We start from the raw sequence: 16480 nt of genomic DNA on the forward strand, positions 1-16480 counted from the left end.
CTCTTTGTTGGAGCATAGAGATGTTCAGAGAACACAAAAAAACTATAGGAAAATCTGCATAGAACAAGTATTAGAAATATGGAATTTCTGAAGCTCTAGAATGCCATCAAATGCTTCTACTTGCCGGTATGCTTATGTTCCCGGTCCTAGAACCAAGGTAAGTGGGCATGTTCTATAAGAATTCTACAAGCATCTCATAAAAAAATATAAAAGGAACTGAACGGATTTCTACGAATCAAACAAGCAGATCTATCTAAGCTACTTTGTGTTTAAAGACTTCCCAAAACATCGGTTCCTCTCTTGTTCCCTTATACATTCTCTCACTTTGTAAGCAAACCTCACTTAATGGGCATGAGATCTCTGATCTGCCTGAGGATCTCGTTTCGCATTCCAGCAACAACAGATGGGGTAACCTGCCCCTGCACAGCAGAGAACCACATTTTATCTCCATCTTTGTCTTTCCTTCCATACCAGCTGCATATAACCCTTGCAATGGTCAACACATACAGGCCACAATCATAACCGTTCATTTGCTGCGGTGAAGAGTTACACTCTTGATAAACGGGCTTAGTTGCGGAACTGGAGACACTCATAAAGCTAACAACAGCATTGTAAAGTCGTTTGGCGTGGACACTATTCATCCCTCCATTACTATCATGATGAAAAAATTTGTTAGCGTTTCTCTCAAATGCAAGTAGGCTCCAGTGAGACCCGCCTCCAGCTTTACTCACATCATCATTGTCATTGATGGGAAAGATCACCAGTTTTTTCTCAGGCAAATGAAGAGGTTCTAAGAACTCTGTTAGGCCTTGACCAACTGGGTAATTCATTATCCAGAATGCAATCGAAGGTGGAACCAGCAGGATCTCCTCAGAACACGATGACAGATAACTGAAATAGAACTCAATGATTCGATCATTGAGAAAATATGGGCCACTGAGGATATCCAAGTCTGATCGTCGGAGTACAACATCATTGTAGCTGAGAATCTTTTCATCAGGATTGGTTTTTCCCATTTGGTAGATAATGTTTATGTACTCCTGATCAAACAAAATTCAAAAACCCGAGTTAGGCCATCATACAGAAAGCAAATATTCAATACTTTAGAAACATAATAATGAAAAACGTAAGAAATCGATAGAAATAGGCCATCAAAGTAACAATAATGTGATAGTCAGACAGTTGCTCACACCAGGACCATCCTGTGCAAGCTCTAAATGTGGCCCTCATCAACTCTAACCTCACAACCTGTGGCGGAGCCACTCCTAGGCCTGGAGTGGCCCTGGCCCTCTTAGATTTTGATCTTTCCTATATCACAACAACCGTCCTTGGCGCCACTATACACAGGAACACTCATCTTCCAATTGAAACACTTAATTTATGAAAAGAAGGACAAAATCACAAACATTATCTTCCCAAATTCAGCTTCTTGAACGAAATGCATTCAACCAACACTCAAAAGAACGAAATATACAAATTCATTGCCCTTTGCATAAGAATGCCATCGAACATACCAACATATATCATTGCGTTCCTAAAAGGAATATCTACGTTTTTTTCCCGTGACAAATAGTGGTATAACATTTCCAAATTCCGGTCCTTCCCATATGGATTAACATAAACCAAACATTCTTTCTTACCAAGTGGAGGAACACCATTCACCTTTACTGGTCTTGCAACCAATCTTTGGCATCAATATACTACAATTGCATAAACCTTTTACACAACTGGTTTATTCACAAACAACCAACTTAGCAGAAAAACAACAGTATACGAAAGCGGTCTACAATTCATTCTATCAAATCTTGAACTCAATACCACTTCCCGTACTAATATACAGTTCTTTCGGCTCTCTGGGGTGGAAAAAGGTTGAAGAAATGTAGAGCACAATATAGCAGAATAGAAAATTGCTTGTGTGAGTGTGTGCCCCAGAACTGAAAAATGGGTAACCCTATAACCATTTCAATAAGAAATCAACGCAACCCACCATCAAAAATTCACCCAAAGAACAAAACCCAGCTCAGTTTCCCATTCCATCAAGTTCAATTTTCACTAAAAGTTATTTGGCTCCAAAATAAAATCCCAACCAAAGCAAGAGAAATTCCGGACCTCACTATCAGTTTGGGTTAAACAACCTAAGGGTTCTTGTTTCTTTTTCTTGAATTGCTTAAATATTATTAAGATCAGAGATTTTATATCTCAGGGTTTGATGACGATTTTGATGCAAAGAACAAGGCAAGAGATTTATAAACGATTGAAAAGAGAGAAGGTAGAGCAACTTACAGAGCGATTTCAAGGACGTTTGGTTAAGATTGAGAAGACGAAGCCCTCTCGCGCTTGAATCTTTGTACGGACACTGTCACACAGGTGTTGAGAGACAAATGGGTTTTTTTTATATTTTTTATAAGAGACAAATGGGTGGGGTTGCTTTATTAATCTTCGTTACTTTTAGCCCACGTATTTTTTTTTAACCCCTTTTTCATTTCAGTCCTTATAATTTCAATTTTACAGTTGTAGTGTTGTATATTAATTTGACTTGCAATGAGGTCCAAATCTCTTGCTTATATATAACTCCGACCAAAAAAAATTGTTGGACTTAGTTTGGGCTACCATAGTGCTTAGACTCCTAAATTGTGGTTAATTGGCCATGACACTCATAGTGGAGCACTATGCCAAGTTGTCAACTAGCCACTAGCCATAGTGCTTAGAGAAGAGCACCAACTCCTAATTTTATTTTATTTTTAAAGTTTTCTTTTGACATTGTAAAATGGGATTAATAATTTACAAAAATAAAAGTCATTTTACAATTTTCTTTTGTATTTTTACAACGGAGAAAATAAGTGCATGATGTTTGTTTTGGAGTATCAAGCTCTCAAATAAAACGTAAAAACTTATTGAATAATTAAAGAGTTCTAAGTAGAAGTTAGAAAGGAAACACTCTATTTAGCACAACTCATGCTAAATGCACATAAATATCTAGACTACACCTCCTTTACATGCCCTTTACATTTACAGCATCGACAATAACAACAACGACAATATATATCAAGAATGCTTGCTTATTTTACAAACCTTCTTAGAGAATTTCATTGCACGGCTCAAAATGGGTATTGTGGCGTTTAATATACAAATATGGAAATCCAAGTGGACTTTATTTATGTTGTTATGTATAAAACTCGAATCAAGCGTGGACTGTTTGACTTTTTAGCTTACTTAAAATAATAAAAAATCTTTTATCGTATTTTTTACATTTGTGAATCTAGGGTTCATTATCGAGTTGGGCAAGCTTTAAATTTTTGGGCTAGGGTCAGGCTTGGGTCAAGTCTTGTCAAGCTTTTTCTTTTTTGGGCCAGGCCAAGTTATGTCGAGGTTTGAAAGGAATTGGCCCGAGCCCGCCCATATGGCCGTGCCTAAATGAGGTATCGATATTGATATAAACTATATCTTATACTTAAACTGGATTTTCATATTTTGATTTGTTGGGAATTTAATTTCTAGTATTTTTTATTGAATCCAAATAAAGGTACTTCCTTATTGACATTGTAAACTTAAGTAAATGGAATAATATAAAAATAAATTAAAGTAAAAAGACAAGACATTTACGTAAATCTATATATATAAAGCAAAAGGCAGAGAATGGTGAAACATTCAAAATACCAAAAAATGCCCTTGGTTAATGCAAATATTAAAAATTGAAATTATTAATTAAATGAGGATAATATGGTAAATTTATACTTTTTCATATTAAAAAAAAATAAAATTAAAAGAAAATCATATAATGGATCCTATTTTTATGGAACACAACAACCCATTATTTTTTTAATTCTAAAATAAAATTTTAAATTTTTTTAAAAAGCCTCTCATAGGCGCGGAAGCGCGTGCGGAGAGGCTAGTGTTTAGAATGAAAATACGGCAATATAAGGGGAAACAAAAAACAACAAGGCAATGAGCGGGCTTAATTGAATCGGGTCGGGTTAGGCTATGGGTGGGCCTTGTCAAGCCAGGCTAAAGGTTTCAAAACCTAAGCCTAAGCTCTACCCAACCTTAGAGCGGGTTGGGTTGAGCATGCCTAACTATCGAGTTGAGTCGGAGTTTAGCCCATCAAACCTCAAACTACCCACGCCAACCCACATACCGCGGACTAAATGATGACCCCTACTTGAATCAATCTGCATAGGGACATTATTTTTATCTTGAGAAATGCATAGGGACATTTTGGTTGAAATAAACAAATACAAACCACATGTCTTATGCAACAAACAATTAATGAGATGTCTTTTACTATGCATGTTCGATGATATTACAATTCAAGATGGAAACAAAATTAATATTTGACTATTACTTTACATGTTATGTACGAACTTAAAAATGATATCATTTTTTATCAACGGAATCTAGCCTAATGAAAAAGAACATTCATTTGCACATTCATGTTTCACATTCATTGGAGATTAACTATTTTTTTTCAACATATGTGATTTGTATGCATACAATGAACTTGTAAGGGATCATTTTGTTTTAAAAATGGATAGTGGAATGAGGGTGAATATGAGAGCTTGAAGAAGATGATGGGTATGAGTTACCAAATATGGGCCCTTAGAATGTAGTCAAAAAATAATTGTTACATTTAAAAATTCTTTGACCTCAATAGTCATTTTATGTTAGAGGAAACTAATTTTTCATATTCAAAATTTAGTGGGTGTCTTCAATATATTGGGGCTGATATAGAATTCTCTTAAGCGTTATTAAGCGTTATGGGGTTTGATCATGAAAACACTTGTCTCCAAATTCAAAGCCTTTTTCTATTGAGCTATTATGGTTAAATTTTAAAATTGGCCAAAAATCCTCTTATTTAAGAGAAATTTTCAAACATAAATACTTCATTTGAAAAAGATAAATACGTAAAACAATAATCCATTAAAATACAAATAAAATTAGAGTTCATATGCCTACTATACAAGTACAACATTTGGATACAACATGGATTTAATTGGAGCCTAATACATGGTTAATTAACATGGAAAGTTCGGCGCAGACTAGGACTTCACTTAACCACCTTTGGCTCTACACCAACCTTAAAACTCTTTTTAGTTGACCCAAAAAAAAAAAAAAAACCTAATATTATTTCCTTTGTCAAAATAATATTATTTCCAACATCACTTGGCATCGGGCATGGAAAGTGATGCGAATTCTCCGATTCTAATGGCAGTTGGCAAGAAGAAAAGCAAAAACCCGAAAATGAAAACCTCGGAATAACGCACTAAAACCACACACACTCACGTAGAGAGAGAAAGCGAGAGAGAGAGAGAGAGAGAGAGAGAGGCAGTTTTCAGTTTCAGATCTGAAAGAGAGTTTCAGATCCAGAGGCGAAGAAAGAGAAAAAGAAAAAGAAAATCAGTTTCTGTTTGGTTGCCGAGAAAATGGAGAAGTTCATCGACAACTTACCAGCCATGGATCTGATGCGCTCCGAGAAGATGACCTTCGTCCAGCTCATCATCCCCGTCGAGTCTGCCCACCGCGCCATTTCTTATCTCGGCGAACTCGGCCTCCTCCAATTCCGAGACGTAAGTTTTCGAGAACTCAGATCCGACGACTCGGTCTTCGTGAATTGTGTTAGATTTGGCATCTCTCTGTGTCTCTAGTGATCTGAAGTGAGAGGTTTGATTGATTGGTTTAGGATAAATGAGAGTTTTGCTTCAGTTTGTTTAAATTAAGTAGTTGATTTTAGACGTCCATCTTAGAGTTTTGGATCACACGCACATTGCATTTGAGAGTGCTTTAGATCTGGTTATATTGCATATATTCCCAGTTAGGAGGGGTTTGCATGGAGGCCTATTTTGCTTGATTTTAACAAGAAAAATCCTCCTGCATTCCTAATGGTATTTTGCCTGGGTAGGTTGAGAAATGTTCAGTAGCATGTGCTAAGTTATAGGTCAAGTATCCTAAAGGTAAAGGATGCCTTACCCTCATTGTGCAAGATATACAACCGCATGTTTTCATTAATTTGAATAATTACGTACTAAATTTAAGTTCTTGCACTTGTGAATAAATTTTTAAGTCTCTATACCAGATTAATCTACTTCACAATTAGATAAATTACATCTTCCTCTCAATTAAGGTATTTGAATTTTAAGTTTCAGTTATATAATCCATTTGAGTTGTCTTTCCGGAATGCTTATATCCTATTATCACTTAGATCAGGTTTGCTAACTTCATTTGATGGACAAAACCGTACTTTTGGGTCTGTGAAGTATTGGGACCTCTGTGGCTTTGCCTGAAATGCCTTTGGGCTTTTTAATACGATGCTTCCCTAGGTCTAGGATACTTGGGCTATCCTTTGGTATTCTGTGAGATTCACATATTCCATTTTCCAAGCTTGAGTGAGTTTTTGGAACTGATTTGTTTTGACAAGCCCAGTTCTGCCAACGGTTTTATGCTGTCCATGTAGGTGGTGCCCTGCACATCCACATGTATTTGTGAAACTATCTTCACTTATAATCTTCCTGTACCCAGTTTTTCTTTATTGATCACGCAAGTAGAGTTATTTGGATTACCCATTATGCAATTAATTTTGTGGATGATTCTGAACAATTAGTTGTACTACTAATTATATTTTTCAAAATGATATAGTAAAAGTGAGGCTGTCCATGGTTACTATCATAAAGTCTATTATGCTAATAATCGTAACTCATAAGTCGTTAGAGAATTTTTGTTGATGTCCTCTTTAAAGATGTACTGGGCTTGCTGTAGCACCTAACTATTGAAAGACTTCAAATTATACGTTGTCAAAATCTGTCTTAGTAATTCCAAGAATCAATTCTCCATTTTGATTAGTGTGGTGGCAGGGTTTCCGATTCTAATGGCAATTGGCAAGAAAGGAATAAGCTAAATCCTGAAACTGAAAGCTTCAAAATATACATTGTCTAAAAGTGGTTTGAGGATTTTTTTTTTAAATAGTTCTCTTTAAACTGACTATGTACTGAACTTGTAGCATCAAACTATTTCTAGGCTTGAAAAAAATAGTTTGAGAAATTTGTCTAATTTGACTATGTTTTGAAGTGTTGAAACCAATATATTCAAATCCACAGCAGCTTGCAATCTAATAGGATAATAGAAAAAAGACAACTTCTAAGTTCTATAGAAACCAGAGCAGAGAAATGTGCTCAAACTTTCCATATCTAGTTGGGTTTAAACAATTTTGTAACTATAAATCATTAAACAATGCCAAACCCCTTTGAGTGTTCTTTATAAAGTAGTACTTTTAATGCCCTTGAGTGATGGCTATTCATACTTTCTTGTGTTAGCATCTGAGAGTGCATATTTCCATCAGAATATGTTGAGTTTGCATTTTCTGCAACACTCTGTATTTATTGGTGAAACACCTGAATTTTTATTGTATATGAGACATCTTATGAAAGCATTGAAATTCTTTGTTCTTTCTTTTCTGGTCTCCTCTCATATATAATTTCTTAAAATGAATATGTAATATAGTCTTTTTAGTTTTCGTTCAGATATACTTATGGTCATATTATTTTTGCAGTTAAATGCTGATAAAAGTCCTTTCCAACGAACATTTGTTAATCAGGTATCTACTCAGATTTTATTAGAACTGCAGTTGCAATCTGAATGTTTTGGACTGCAACATCTATCTTTCTTGTTGGAATATTTTGCTAATATGATATTTCAATGTTTCATTTCTTGAATTGCTGGTGTTTTAGAGACTTCATGCTTTCAGTTTTTAGTGTGCATATTCTTATATCCTGGAAAAACTGACTCTATGCCCCCTCAATTTTGTGGTGTCTGGATTTGCTCCATAAGAAAAGGATTGGCTCACATTTCCCCCTGTATTATGAATTTGTTCCAATATGGGTCTTTTGCACAACTTCATCCAGAATTCTTTGAAAAATGTGGAAGTCTAATACAAGGGGAGTCTGACAGAATCTTTGATGGAGTTGCACAGAAGACCCATGGTGCAACAAATTTATACGGGGAAATTGAGTCAATTGTTCTTTTCAAGGGGTAAGTGATAGATTCCAAAGTTGAAGGGGCATAAGTATAATTTTCCCTTTATCGTTGCATATTCAATAACTGGTTTTCCACTTCCTTGTGTATCGTGTCTGACATGACTATGACTGCCAGCAACATTCTCCAACATTAAACCTTGATCGCGCATGCCCCACTTTCCTTGTTATTTACCATAGGAAAAAAAGCTATGGATCTTTAACTAGAATTAGTATTCTGTGGTAGTCTTTTTATCTACCTAGAATCTGTGCAAATTGAACCCTGTTTAGGTAATCTCTATAAATTATTAAACTGATGAGATTTGAAGGTTGAGATTGAGTTTATTGAAAAGTTATTGATTATATTTCTACTATAATAATTCCATAGTTGATAGTGATGTTGATCGCAGTAGCCGATCATCCTTAAGTTTAGTTGTTATATCTTTGTGAGGATTTCCACAGGTAAAGCGATGTGCAGAGATGTCAAGAAAGCTGCGGTTCTTCAGAGATCAAATCAGTAAAGCTGGTCTACTTTCATCTGTACATCCTGTTTTGCAACCAGATATTGAGTTAGAGGAATTAGAGGTGCATTTACTGTTACCCCCTATCTCTCCCTCCTTTGGCTGTGGTTTTTATAATGGCAGCAGTAATGTGAACCTGAAACTTGTAGTCCAAAATGGCACTAACCAATTGCGCCCTTATTTAGAGAGCATTTAATTCTGTAAACTGATACTTTGAATTGTATGTATCTATTCCAGATACAACTTGCCGAGCACGAGCATGAGCTAATTGAAATGAACTCTAATAGTGATAGACTTCAACATTCATATAATGAACTCCTGGAATTCAAGATGGTATTGCAAAAGGTAACTAGCCTTTACTGATGTGTTAGCAGCCTCCTATCTGCTGCTCTTTCCTTTAGTACACCTTAATTATAGTTTCAAATGCCTTTTCTTGTGCCTCATTATATATCTTCATGTCGGCAATCTCAGGCAAGCGGATTTCTTGTTTCAAGTAATAGCCATGCAGTTCCAGAGGAGAGAGAACTAGATGAGAATGTTTACTCAAATGATGACTATAGTGATTCAGTTTCATTACTTGAGCAGGTACTTGTTAATTATGCTTTTCTAAATCTAATGTCTTCTTGGTGCAAATCCTTTTGCTATGATTTCATTTGTAATTGATTATGCATTTTACAGGATATCAGACCTGGGCCATCAGACCAATCTGGTTTGAGTTTTGTTAGTGGAATTATTTGTAAATCCAAAGCTCTCAGGTTTGAGAGGATGTTGTTTCGCGCTACAAGGGGCAATATGCTTTTTAATCAAGCATCAGCAGATGAACAGATCATGGATCCTTTATCTACCGAAATGGTTTTCTTCTGCCTCAGTACTATAAAAATTGTATTTTTTTTCTTTTTTTGGTGCGGTTTCTTTTAGCTTTGTTATGTGTAGAGTGAGAATGTCTGTTCGCTTCTTTTACTAATTCCTGAAAGTTGTGCAGGTTGAGAAAACAGTGTTTGTAGTGTTCTTCTCTGGGCTGCAGGCAAAAACAAAGATTTTGAAAATTTGTGAGGCATTTGGTGCAAACTGCTATCCTGTTCCTGAAGATATAACTAAGCAGAGACAAATAACTAGAGAGGTAAGCATTCAGTTAAGATAGTTGGCAGTTCATTTATTCTTTAATTGGAATGAAGTTTCAAGCTTAAAGATGGAATCCTTTTTATTTTTTTAATTCAAATATCTTTACAAAACTTTGTTCTGCTTTAATGTTTGTGTATATCTGATGAGCTTGATAGCATAATTATCTTCAAATTCCCTTTAATTTATTTTATCATGTGATAGCATATATTTGCAGGTCTTGATTATAGCATCAACAAATACTCTATTCCGTCTTTTTGAAAGTTCAGGTTTTGGGTTGCAGGTTTCATCACGTCTTGCTGAATTGGAAGAAACCTTGGATGCAGGGATCCGTCACAGAAATAAGGCCCTTACTTCTGTTGGGTTTCACCTAGCAAAATGGATGAACATGGTAAGATATTGGTCCTGCTTGCCTCTTGTTAATTGTTATTTCTTTGGCTTGAGCAAAAATAAAATAAAATATTGATCTAATATATGACTAACAGTTTGTGTGAATTGGAGTGGTGTAGCTTTATCCTGATAGTGACAACTATGTCGTGTTTTCTACTCTGTACCAGGTGAGAAGGGAGAAAGCTGTATATGATACGTTGAACATGCTTAACTTTGATGTTACAAAAAAATGTCTTGTTGGAGAGGGCTGGTGTCCTATATTTGCAAAAACTAAGGTAACCTCTGTCACCATGTTCATCAATAGTTTTATTGCAGTCTCACAAGTCCAATGATTCTTTTGGGTTAGGTCTCTCATTAATGATGTGTCCGCATAATTTTATGAGTTGATTGTACATTTTTCTGTAAAAATCAATAATGCGTCTATGAATGTCCAAGTCTTACATAGAATTTGTATTTTTTTGGCCAACATTCGTCAATATCTATGAAACAAGGTCCGTGAAGAACCTAAGGTTGTGTTTGAAAAAATAATTTATGTAACGGTAATACAGATCCCTTATCCTAACGCAACATAAGGCCTTTTTTCACCTCTAGAAAATGCATGTACCACAGATAGATTAGCCTATGTCCTATATTTCACTTTTGATGCAATCATTCATTTTAATAATGTATCTGTCTTACAGGTACATCAGTTCATTTGTAATACATAATTTTATAGTTATCATGAGTTGTCTTTGATAGATATTTATGAACATTTTCCAAAATACAACTTTTACGTAAAGTGGAATGAAATATGTGAGTTTTAGAATTTACGTAGATGTACAAGTTATTACATTCAATACTTAAAGGGCATTAATGATATTTCCAAAAAGCCATAAAATAAGGCAAGATCCAACAGATACCATTGGACTCATGTAAAAAAAAAAAAAAAAAAGCTAGTGAGTATCTATATCTAATTTTTAGCTTTCTCGAGGGTATGTTGTTACTTGAATACTTTTTGATTGTAGATGACTTTTGCGAACTTGTGTTAATTTTACATAGTATTTTTATTGTTGAACAGATTCAGGAGGCACTGCAACGTGCTACATTTGATAGCAATTCGCAAGTGGGAATAATATTTCATGTGACAGATGCAATAGAATCACCTCCTACATTTTTCAGAACCAACCGCTTCACGAGTGCATTTCAGGAAATTGTTGATGCATATGGGTTAGTCAAAATATGATATTTAGACACTTTATCATTTCTTCTGTTAATGAAAGGAAATTGTCTTTAAAGTGATGCATCAATTTCCTTGTGAAATCACAGTCAACTTATGAATGAACAGTGGCAAAGGTTCTTAGAAATGATGAATATTTTGGATTAGAAATTACATTCTGTTTGTACACTTTTCACATATTGGTAGGTGTCTATGGTTGACACATTAGGAAGGAAAGCCAATGCATGCTGGCACAAATGATTTACTGCGTAGATTTTTTGTTTTTCAATTAACAAGCAAATTAAATATCAGAAATCATGTGCTTTACATGTCCAACCTACTTAAGGGTGGAGCTTGGATGTGTTAGGAGTTTGTCGAGGAATGGGATGGGAGGCTTGCATTTGCTGCAAGTTGTTACTTTACAACTAAATAATGAGGAATATTCTGTATTTCCTTTGCCCGCACCTAAAATAGGGGAATTAAACTTTTCAATTTGGTTTGAAAAATTAGCTGAAATTCTAGAGAGTTTAGCGTTCTAACTACTGGATTAAATCTTAATAATTGATAGAAGAAAAAAGAAAAAGAAAAATTAAGAGCGAGAGCCAGTTGCAAAGTACATGATGGGGCAACAATTCTCCTTTTAAGTAGTATTTCTGTTAGCATTTTTCATTACAAAGGGAAAATGATAAGTGAATCAACATAATAAGTTGTTTAGGTGACGAGCTATACTATCATTTGGCAGTGTTGCAAGATATCAAGAAGCCAATCCTGCAGTTTACACTTGTATTACTTTTCCATTTCTTTTTGCGGTGATGTTTGGGGACTGGGGTCATGGAATTTGCTTGTTGCTGGGTGCATTAATTCTTATAGCCCGTGAAAGTAAGCTCAGTGCTCAGGTACGCCCTTTTTGTCAACTTCTAGCATTTAAATTTAAGAGGAATGTACTATCAGAAGACGTTATGCTTGATCCCTAATGAATTATATTGCTTTAGTTAAGTCAAAACTTCTTCAAGCTGCTCAGTAACATTTACCATTTTCCAGTTCATAGGCATTGACTCGATCAGCTGCTATTTAAAGTATCTTTCACTCTCTCCAGAAGTCGTCAAAAGATATGTTGTAACCCTAGCCATAACCAATATTGCCCACTAGTACCAGTTGACCCTGAACTTTTTTCTGGCTGTCACTGTTACTGTGTCTATGCTATTCAGCAAGATTTAATATAATAGAGACCGGTTTTTGTTGTCCAAGGATTCATAATATAACCAATCCCGCAGCAAAGATTTAGCTAGCACCAACATAATATTCTGAGCTAGATTCACAATCTCATGGTTTATTTATGGAGGAATGATGTGGTCTTACTGTCGTAATGATGACAGTATCAAATAATAATACTTAATAACAGCAACGGTAGCAATAATTTCTTTCATATTGGAGCAATAAGTAGGATAGTTCTCTCAGTTTTCGTTTGAACAAATATTTGTTATGATTCTGGTGTTTAGAAAGAACATAACATGCATTTAACATGTGAAAGAGAGTTGTGTTTTTTCCACTTGTCTTAATATGAAATTTTATATTACTTCCTACCAGAAACTTGGGAGCTTTATGGAGATGCTATTTGGCGGGCGATATGTACTTCTTTTGATGTCCCTATTTTCAATCTACTGTGGGTTGATTTACAATGAGTTCTTCTCTGTTCCTTTTCACATATTTGGTGGGTCTGCTTACAAATGTAGAGATACCGCTTGCAGGTAGGCTCTCTATTTTAAATCTTCAATCTCTAATTTTGCCTTAATGTGTTGTATCTTGTATTGAAGTCACCTTCAGCTGGGTTGTTTAGAATGAGTTTGTGTTCGACAATATACCGCTCTGATTTCTTGTTTTAGAGATTGAGGTTTCTGGAATCTTTGTGCTTAAACCCCACTACTAGTCTGCTGTTGCACGGCTCTTATCACACCTCTACTTAATTAGAGATCAATCCTTGTAAGAATTTTTAATGTTTTTCAAATAATCTAATATTTTTAAGATTCACAGAATCTTCCTATTAAAAGTTTAATAATTTATTAATCTAAAACTTATTTTTCATCATCATCATTCTGGATGGATTAGTGGTTTCATTGCCTCCTTTAGAGTTCATACCTATGGCCCACTGCCGCTAGGGTCATCCCTCGTTCGATCCATGGGGATTCTCCCCATCTTGACTAATGACTTTGCTGGTGTGTTACTTTCGAGCATCTGTCTGGTCTGTTGTGCACAGAGCTTGAGAAGATATGATATCTATCCAAGCCATGTGTATCGCTGTTGTTGGAACATACGTTGATCTGCTAATCATAACTGTCATTCACTAGGCATTTATGGCACTCTATTGTCTGGCGTTTTCTCTATAACCTCTATTTTATAACTCTTAAAATCTTCCCATGTTTATGCTCGCTGAACATATGACTTTCCTCAGCAGAAAACTAACTACTTATCATAAATTTGTCTTCTTTTGAGCAGTGAGGCGTACACTATTGGTTTAATCAAGTACCGAGATCCATACCCATTTGGTGTGGATCCCAGTTGGCGTGGAAGTCGTTCAGAACTGCCTTTCTTGAATTCTCTCAAAATGAAAATGTCGATTTTGTTGGGTGTGGCGCAAATGAACTTAGGAATTCTACTTAGTTACTTCAATGCACGGTTTTTCAGCAGCTCGATTGATATAAGGTGGGTCTCCTGTTTTTTCACTTTTCCCTTTCTTGTATTACTTGCAAATGAAGTGCACAAGCCTTTGACTTGTTCTGTATCTTGTTGTTAGGTACCAGTTTGTGCCGCAGATTATCTTTCTTAACAGCCTTTTTGGATATCTTTCACTTCTTATTGTCATCAAGTGGTGCACCGGCTCTCAGGCAGACCTCTATCATGTAATGATTTACATGTTTTTAAGTCCGACTGATGATCTTGGTGAAAATGAATTGTTCTGGGGCCAAAGACCACTTCAGGCACAAGTTCTAATCTTCTTTTTATTGTTACTTTGTATATATAATTGCTTATGTTCTCAATTTATGTTATGATTAACAGGGCTCTGTTTTTGCAGATCATTTTGTTGCTTTTGGCTCTAATTGCAGTTCCATGGATGCTCTTTCCAAAACCTTTTATTTTGAAGAAGCTTCATACAGAGGTACTGTGGTGTAACTTTCTTAGGCTTCAGTTTTGGATTTTTAAGAAAACCAGCAAAGGAATAAAATTAAAACCAAATTTTTCTTTGACGTTTCTGTTTTGTAAATGTTGTTTAAAATGTGATTACTAGCGATTAGTATCCTCAATTGGTGGACTTAGTTTACTTATGTGTAGTATAGACTTGTCTTTGACTCGCTTAAAGGTATTTGAGGGGAGATATAAGGAGCTTGAGAATATATGATATCTATGTTTTCCTGATGTTATTTTCCAGAGGTTTCAAGGTCGTGCGTATGGGATGCTTGGCACCTCAGAGATGGACCTTGATGTGGAGCCTGATTCTGCGAGGCAACATCATGAGGAGTTTAATTTCAGTGAGGTATTTGTACACCAGATGATACACTCCATAGAGTTTGTTCTTGGTGCAGTTTCAAATACAGCATCATATCTACGACTATGGGCTCTGAGGTATACCTATATTGTTTACATATTTTGTAGTTTACCTGTATGTATATATATTTATTTGCTTATTCCATGGTTTTCTTTAATCTATGTGGTAGCCCTTTTCTTTAATATCTGTTACTGCAATTACAGCTTGGCGCACTCAGAATTGTCAACGGTTTTCTATGAGAAAGTCCTCCTCCTTGCCTGGGGGTGAGTTCCAACCTTTAATTCTCTATCATTCCATGCATGTGCTTCTTGCTGCTAGTTTTTCTTGCTGCATATGATGGTGCATGTATTCTTCAATCAGTAATAATAAACTTGTGAAAATAATTATAACAGGTACGACAACTTTGTTATCCGGTTAATTGGGTTAGCAGTTTTTGCGTTTGCAACAGCATTCATACTACTCATGATGGAGACGCTCAGTGCTTTTCTTCACGCCCTGCGTCTTCATTGGGTGGAATATCAAAATAAATTCTACTATGGAGATGGCTATAAGTTCAAACCTTTTTCCTTCGCCTCCATAACCGAGGATGAGGATTAGTCCACTTGTACACCAGTTTTCTTATTCGTTGGAAGGAGAAGATATGTAAGCTAAGCACCAAGAATGGCAGAGTTCTAGCTCCAGCCTGAAATGGAATTTCAGAGAGCCCCATTTCGGGTGGTGTGGAGGAGGTAGATGCTCGATTTTGACGTAGAAATGTAAAGTCCTGGCTCATATTCTTTTGGTGTATCATTGGTATAAAAAAAAGTTTCCATATAAGAGTCATGGTTAGTTCCCTTCATAGGTGTATTTACGTTGTTTGTATTTCATTTATATCTAATCGGAATGAGAGGGGAGAGGGGAATTAGATTCACCGTTTGTAAAGAGGAGCTGGGGAATCATCATACCGTGTAGCGTTTCTGGGATTTTAGTTTATTTAGCTTACACACACGTGCACTTTAAGTGCTGATTTTGCTGGGAATTGGTCCTGGATTCTTTACAATTGTGACATGTATAAGTTTATAAATCTCAAATTCAAAGAAATTCATTTTGTAAGGATAAATAAGTTAGATAATTCCAAGCTCAAATATGCTTATTGTGCCTGAAAAATAGCATGATATTCGTAAAATGTTCAACTTTAAGAGCTTAATGATATGATGGAAATTCTTCCCCGTGACAGTTTTAATTTTTAGCAACTTTCTTTATGAATTTTATTCCGGAAGATACTCAAGAGTATACTTCCAATTTTCAAGTATTTCAGCATCGTCTTTGCAATGAGTACGCAATACCGGTCGATTTTTTCTACAGTTATATTTGAATATGTAGGCGGTGCTTAACTTTAGGGGACATGTTTGGAATCAAAGAATTTGAATAAAAGCGATAGTCTAAATTATAAGGAAATGAGGTTTTTCACACACATATTATCAAGGTGTTATGGTCTAAATTATAAGGAAATGAGGTTTTTCACACACATATTATCAAGGTATTATGGGGATTCAAATCTGAGACCACTGGTTTGAGATTGTGTTGTTATACACTATTTGCTTGAGCAATTCAAGTTGAGCTTATGGTGCTCAAATCCCCATCTCGAAGATCAGTCTACTAAGGCCATCTCCAATGCAAGGACCCAAACCCAAAATATTGTCCAAAACCTCCCCCAACCCAACAAAATGAAGGA

At 35.6% G+C, this 16480-nt stretch overlaps 2 protein-coding genes across 2 annotated transcripts; one reads left to right on the plus strand and one right to left on the minus strand.

The window, feature by feature from the left end:
- Nucleotides 1-43: 43 nt before the first annotated feature.
- LOC110752755 (Cysteine proteinases superfamily protein) lies at nucleotides 44-2414 on the minus strand. Its single transcript, XM_021953476.2, has 2 exons — nucleotides 2284-2414; nucleotides 44-1040 (listed from the first exon to the last, which is right to left on the minus strand). Exon 2 carries the CDS (start codon nucleotides 1014-1016, stop codon nucleotides 339-341), a length of 678 nt encoding a protein of 225 aa, XP_021809168.2. The 5' UTR covers nucleotides 1017-1040; nucleotides 2284-2414; the 3' UTR covers nucleotides 44-338.
- A 2726-nt stretch (nucleotides 2415-5140) lies between these two features.
- VHA-A1 (vacuolar proton ATPase A1) lies at nucleotides 5141-15877 on the plus strand. The gene is made up of 18 exons (XM_088254915.1): nucleotides 5141-5564; nucleotides 7541-7585; nucleotides 8463-8585; nucleotides 8759-8866; nucleotides 8993-9106; nucleotides 9200-9373; nucleotides 9504-9641; nucleotides 9924-10031; nucleotides 10198-10305; nucleotides 11088-11236; nucleotides 11968-12121; nucleotides 12813-12973; nucleotides 13719-13925; nucleotides 14017-14200; nucleotides 14296-14379; nucleotides 14650-14843; nucleotides 14970-15029; nucleotides 15159-15877. The coding sequence occupies exons 1-18, from the start codon at nucleotides 5421-5423 to the stop codon at nucleotides 15361-15363; spliced, it is 2460 nt and encodes an 819-aa protein (XP_088111041.1). The 5' UTR covers nucleotides 5141-5420; the 3' UTR covers nucleotides 15364-15877.
- The last annotated feature ends 603 nt before the right edge of the window (nucleotides 15878-16480 follow it).

This window comes from Prunus avium, chromosome 6 (genome assembly GCF_965620075.1).
Source record: "Prunus avium chromosome 6, drPruAviu1.hap1.1, whole genome shotgun sequence".
In the NCBI taxonomy this organism is placed as follows: Eukaryota; Viridiplantae; Streptophyta; class Magnoliopsida; order Rosales; family Rosaceae; genus Prunus; species Prunus avium.

What these genes read in the sequence shown, in the direction of transcription:
- LOC110752755 (XM_021953476.2), bottom strand. Translation starts at nt 1,016, where the DNA reads ATGGGAAAAACCAATCCTGATGAAAAGATTCTCAGCTACAATGATGTT.
- VHA-A1 (XM_088254915.1), top strand. Translation starts at nt 5,421, where the DNA reads ATGGAGAAGTTCATCGACAACTTACCAGCCATGGATCTGATGCGCTCC. An exon ending in AGCAGCTCGATTGATATAAG is followed by an intron (nt 13,926 to 14,016) that starts GTGGGTCTCCTG and finishes TCTTGTTGTTAG; the next exon opens with GTACCAGTTTGTGCCGCAGA. An exon ending in GTCCTCCTCCTTGCCTGGGG is followed by an intron (nt 15,030 to 15,158) that starts GTGAGTTCCAAC and finishes TAATTATAACAG; the next exon opens with GTACGACAACTTTGTTATCC.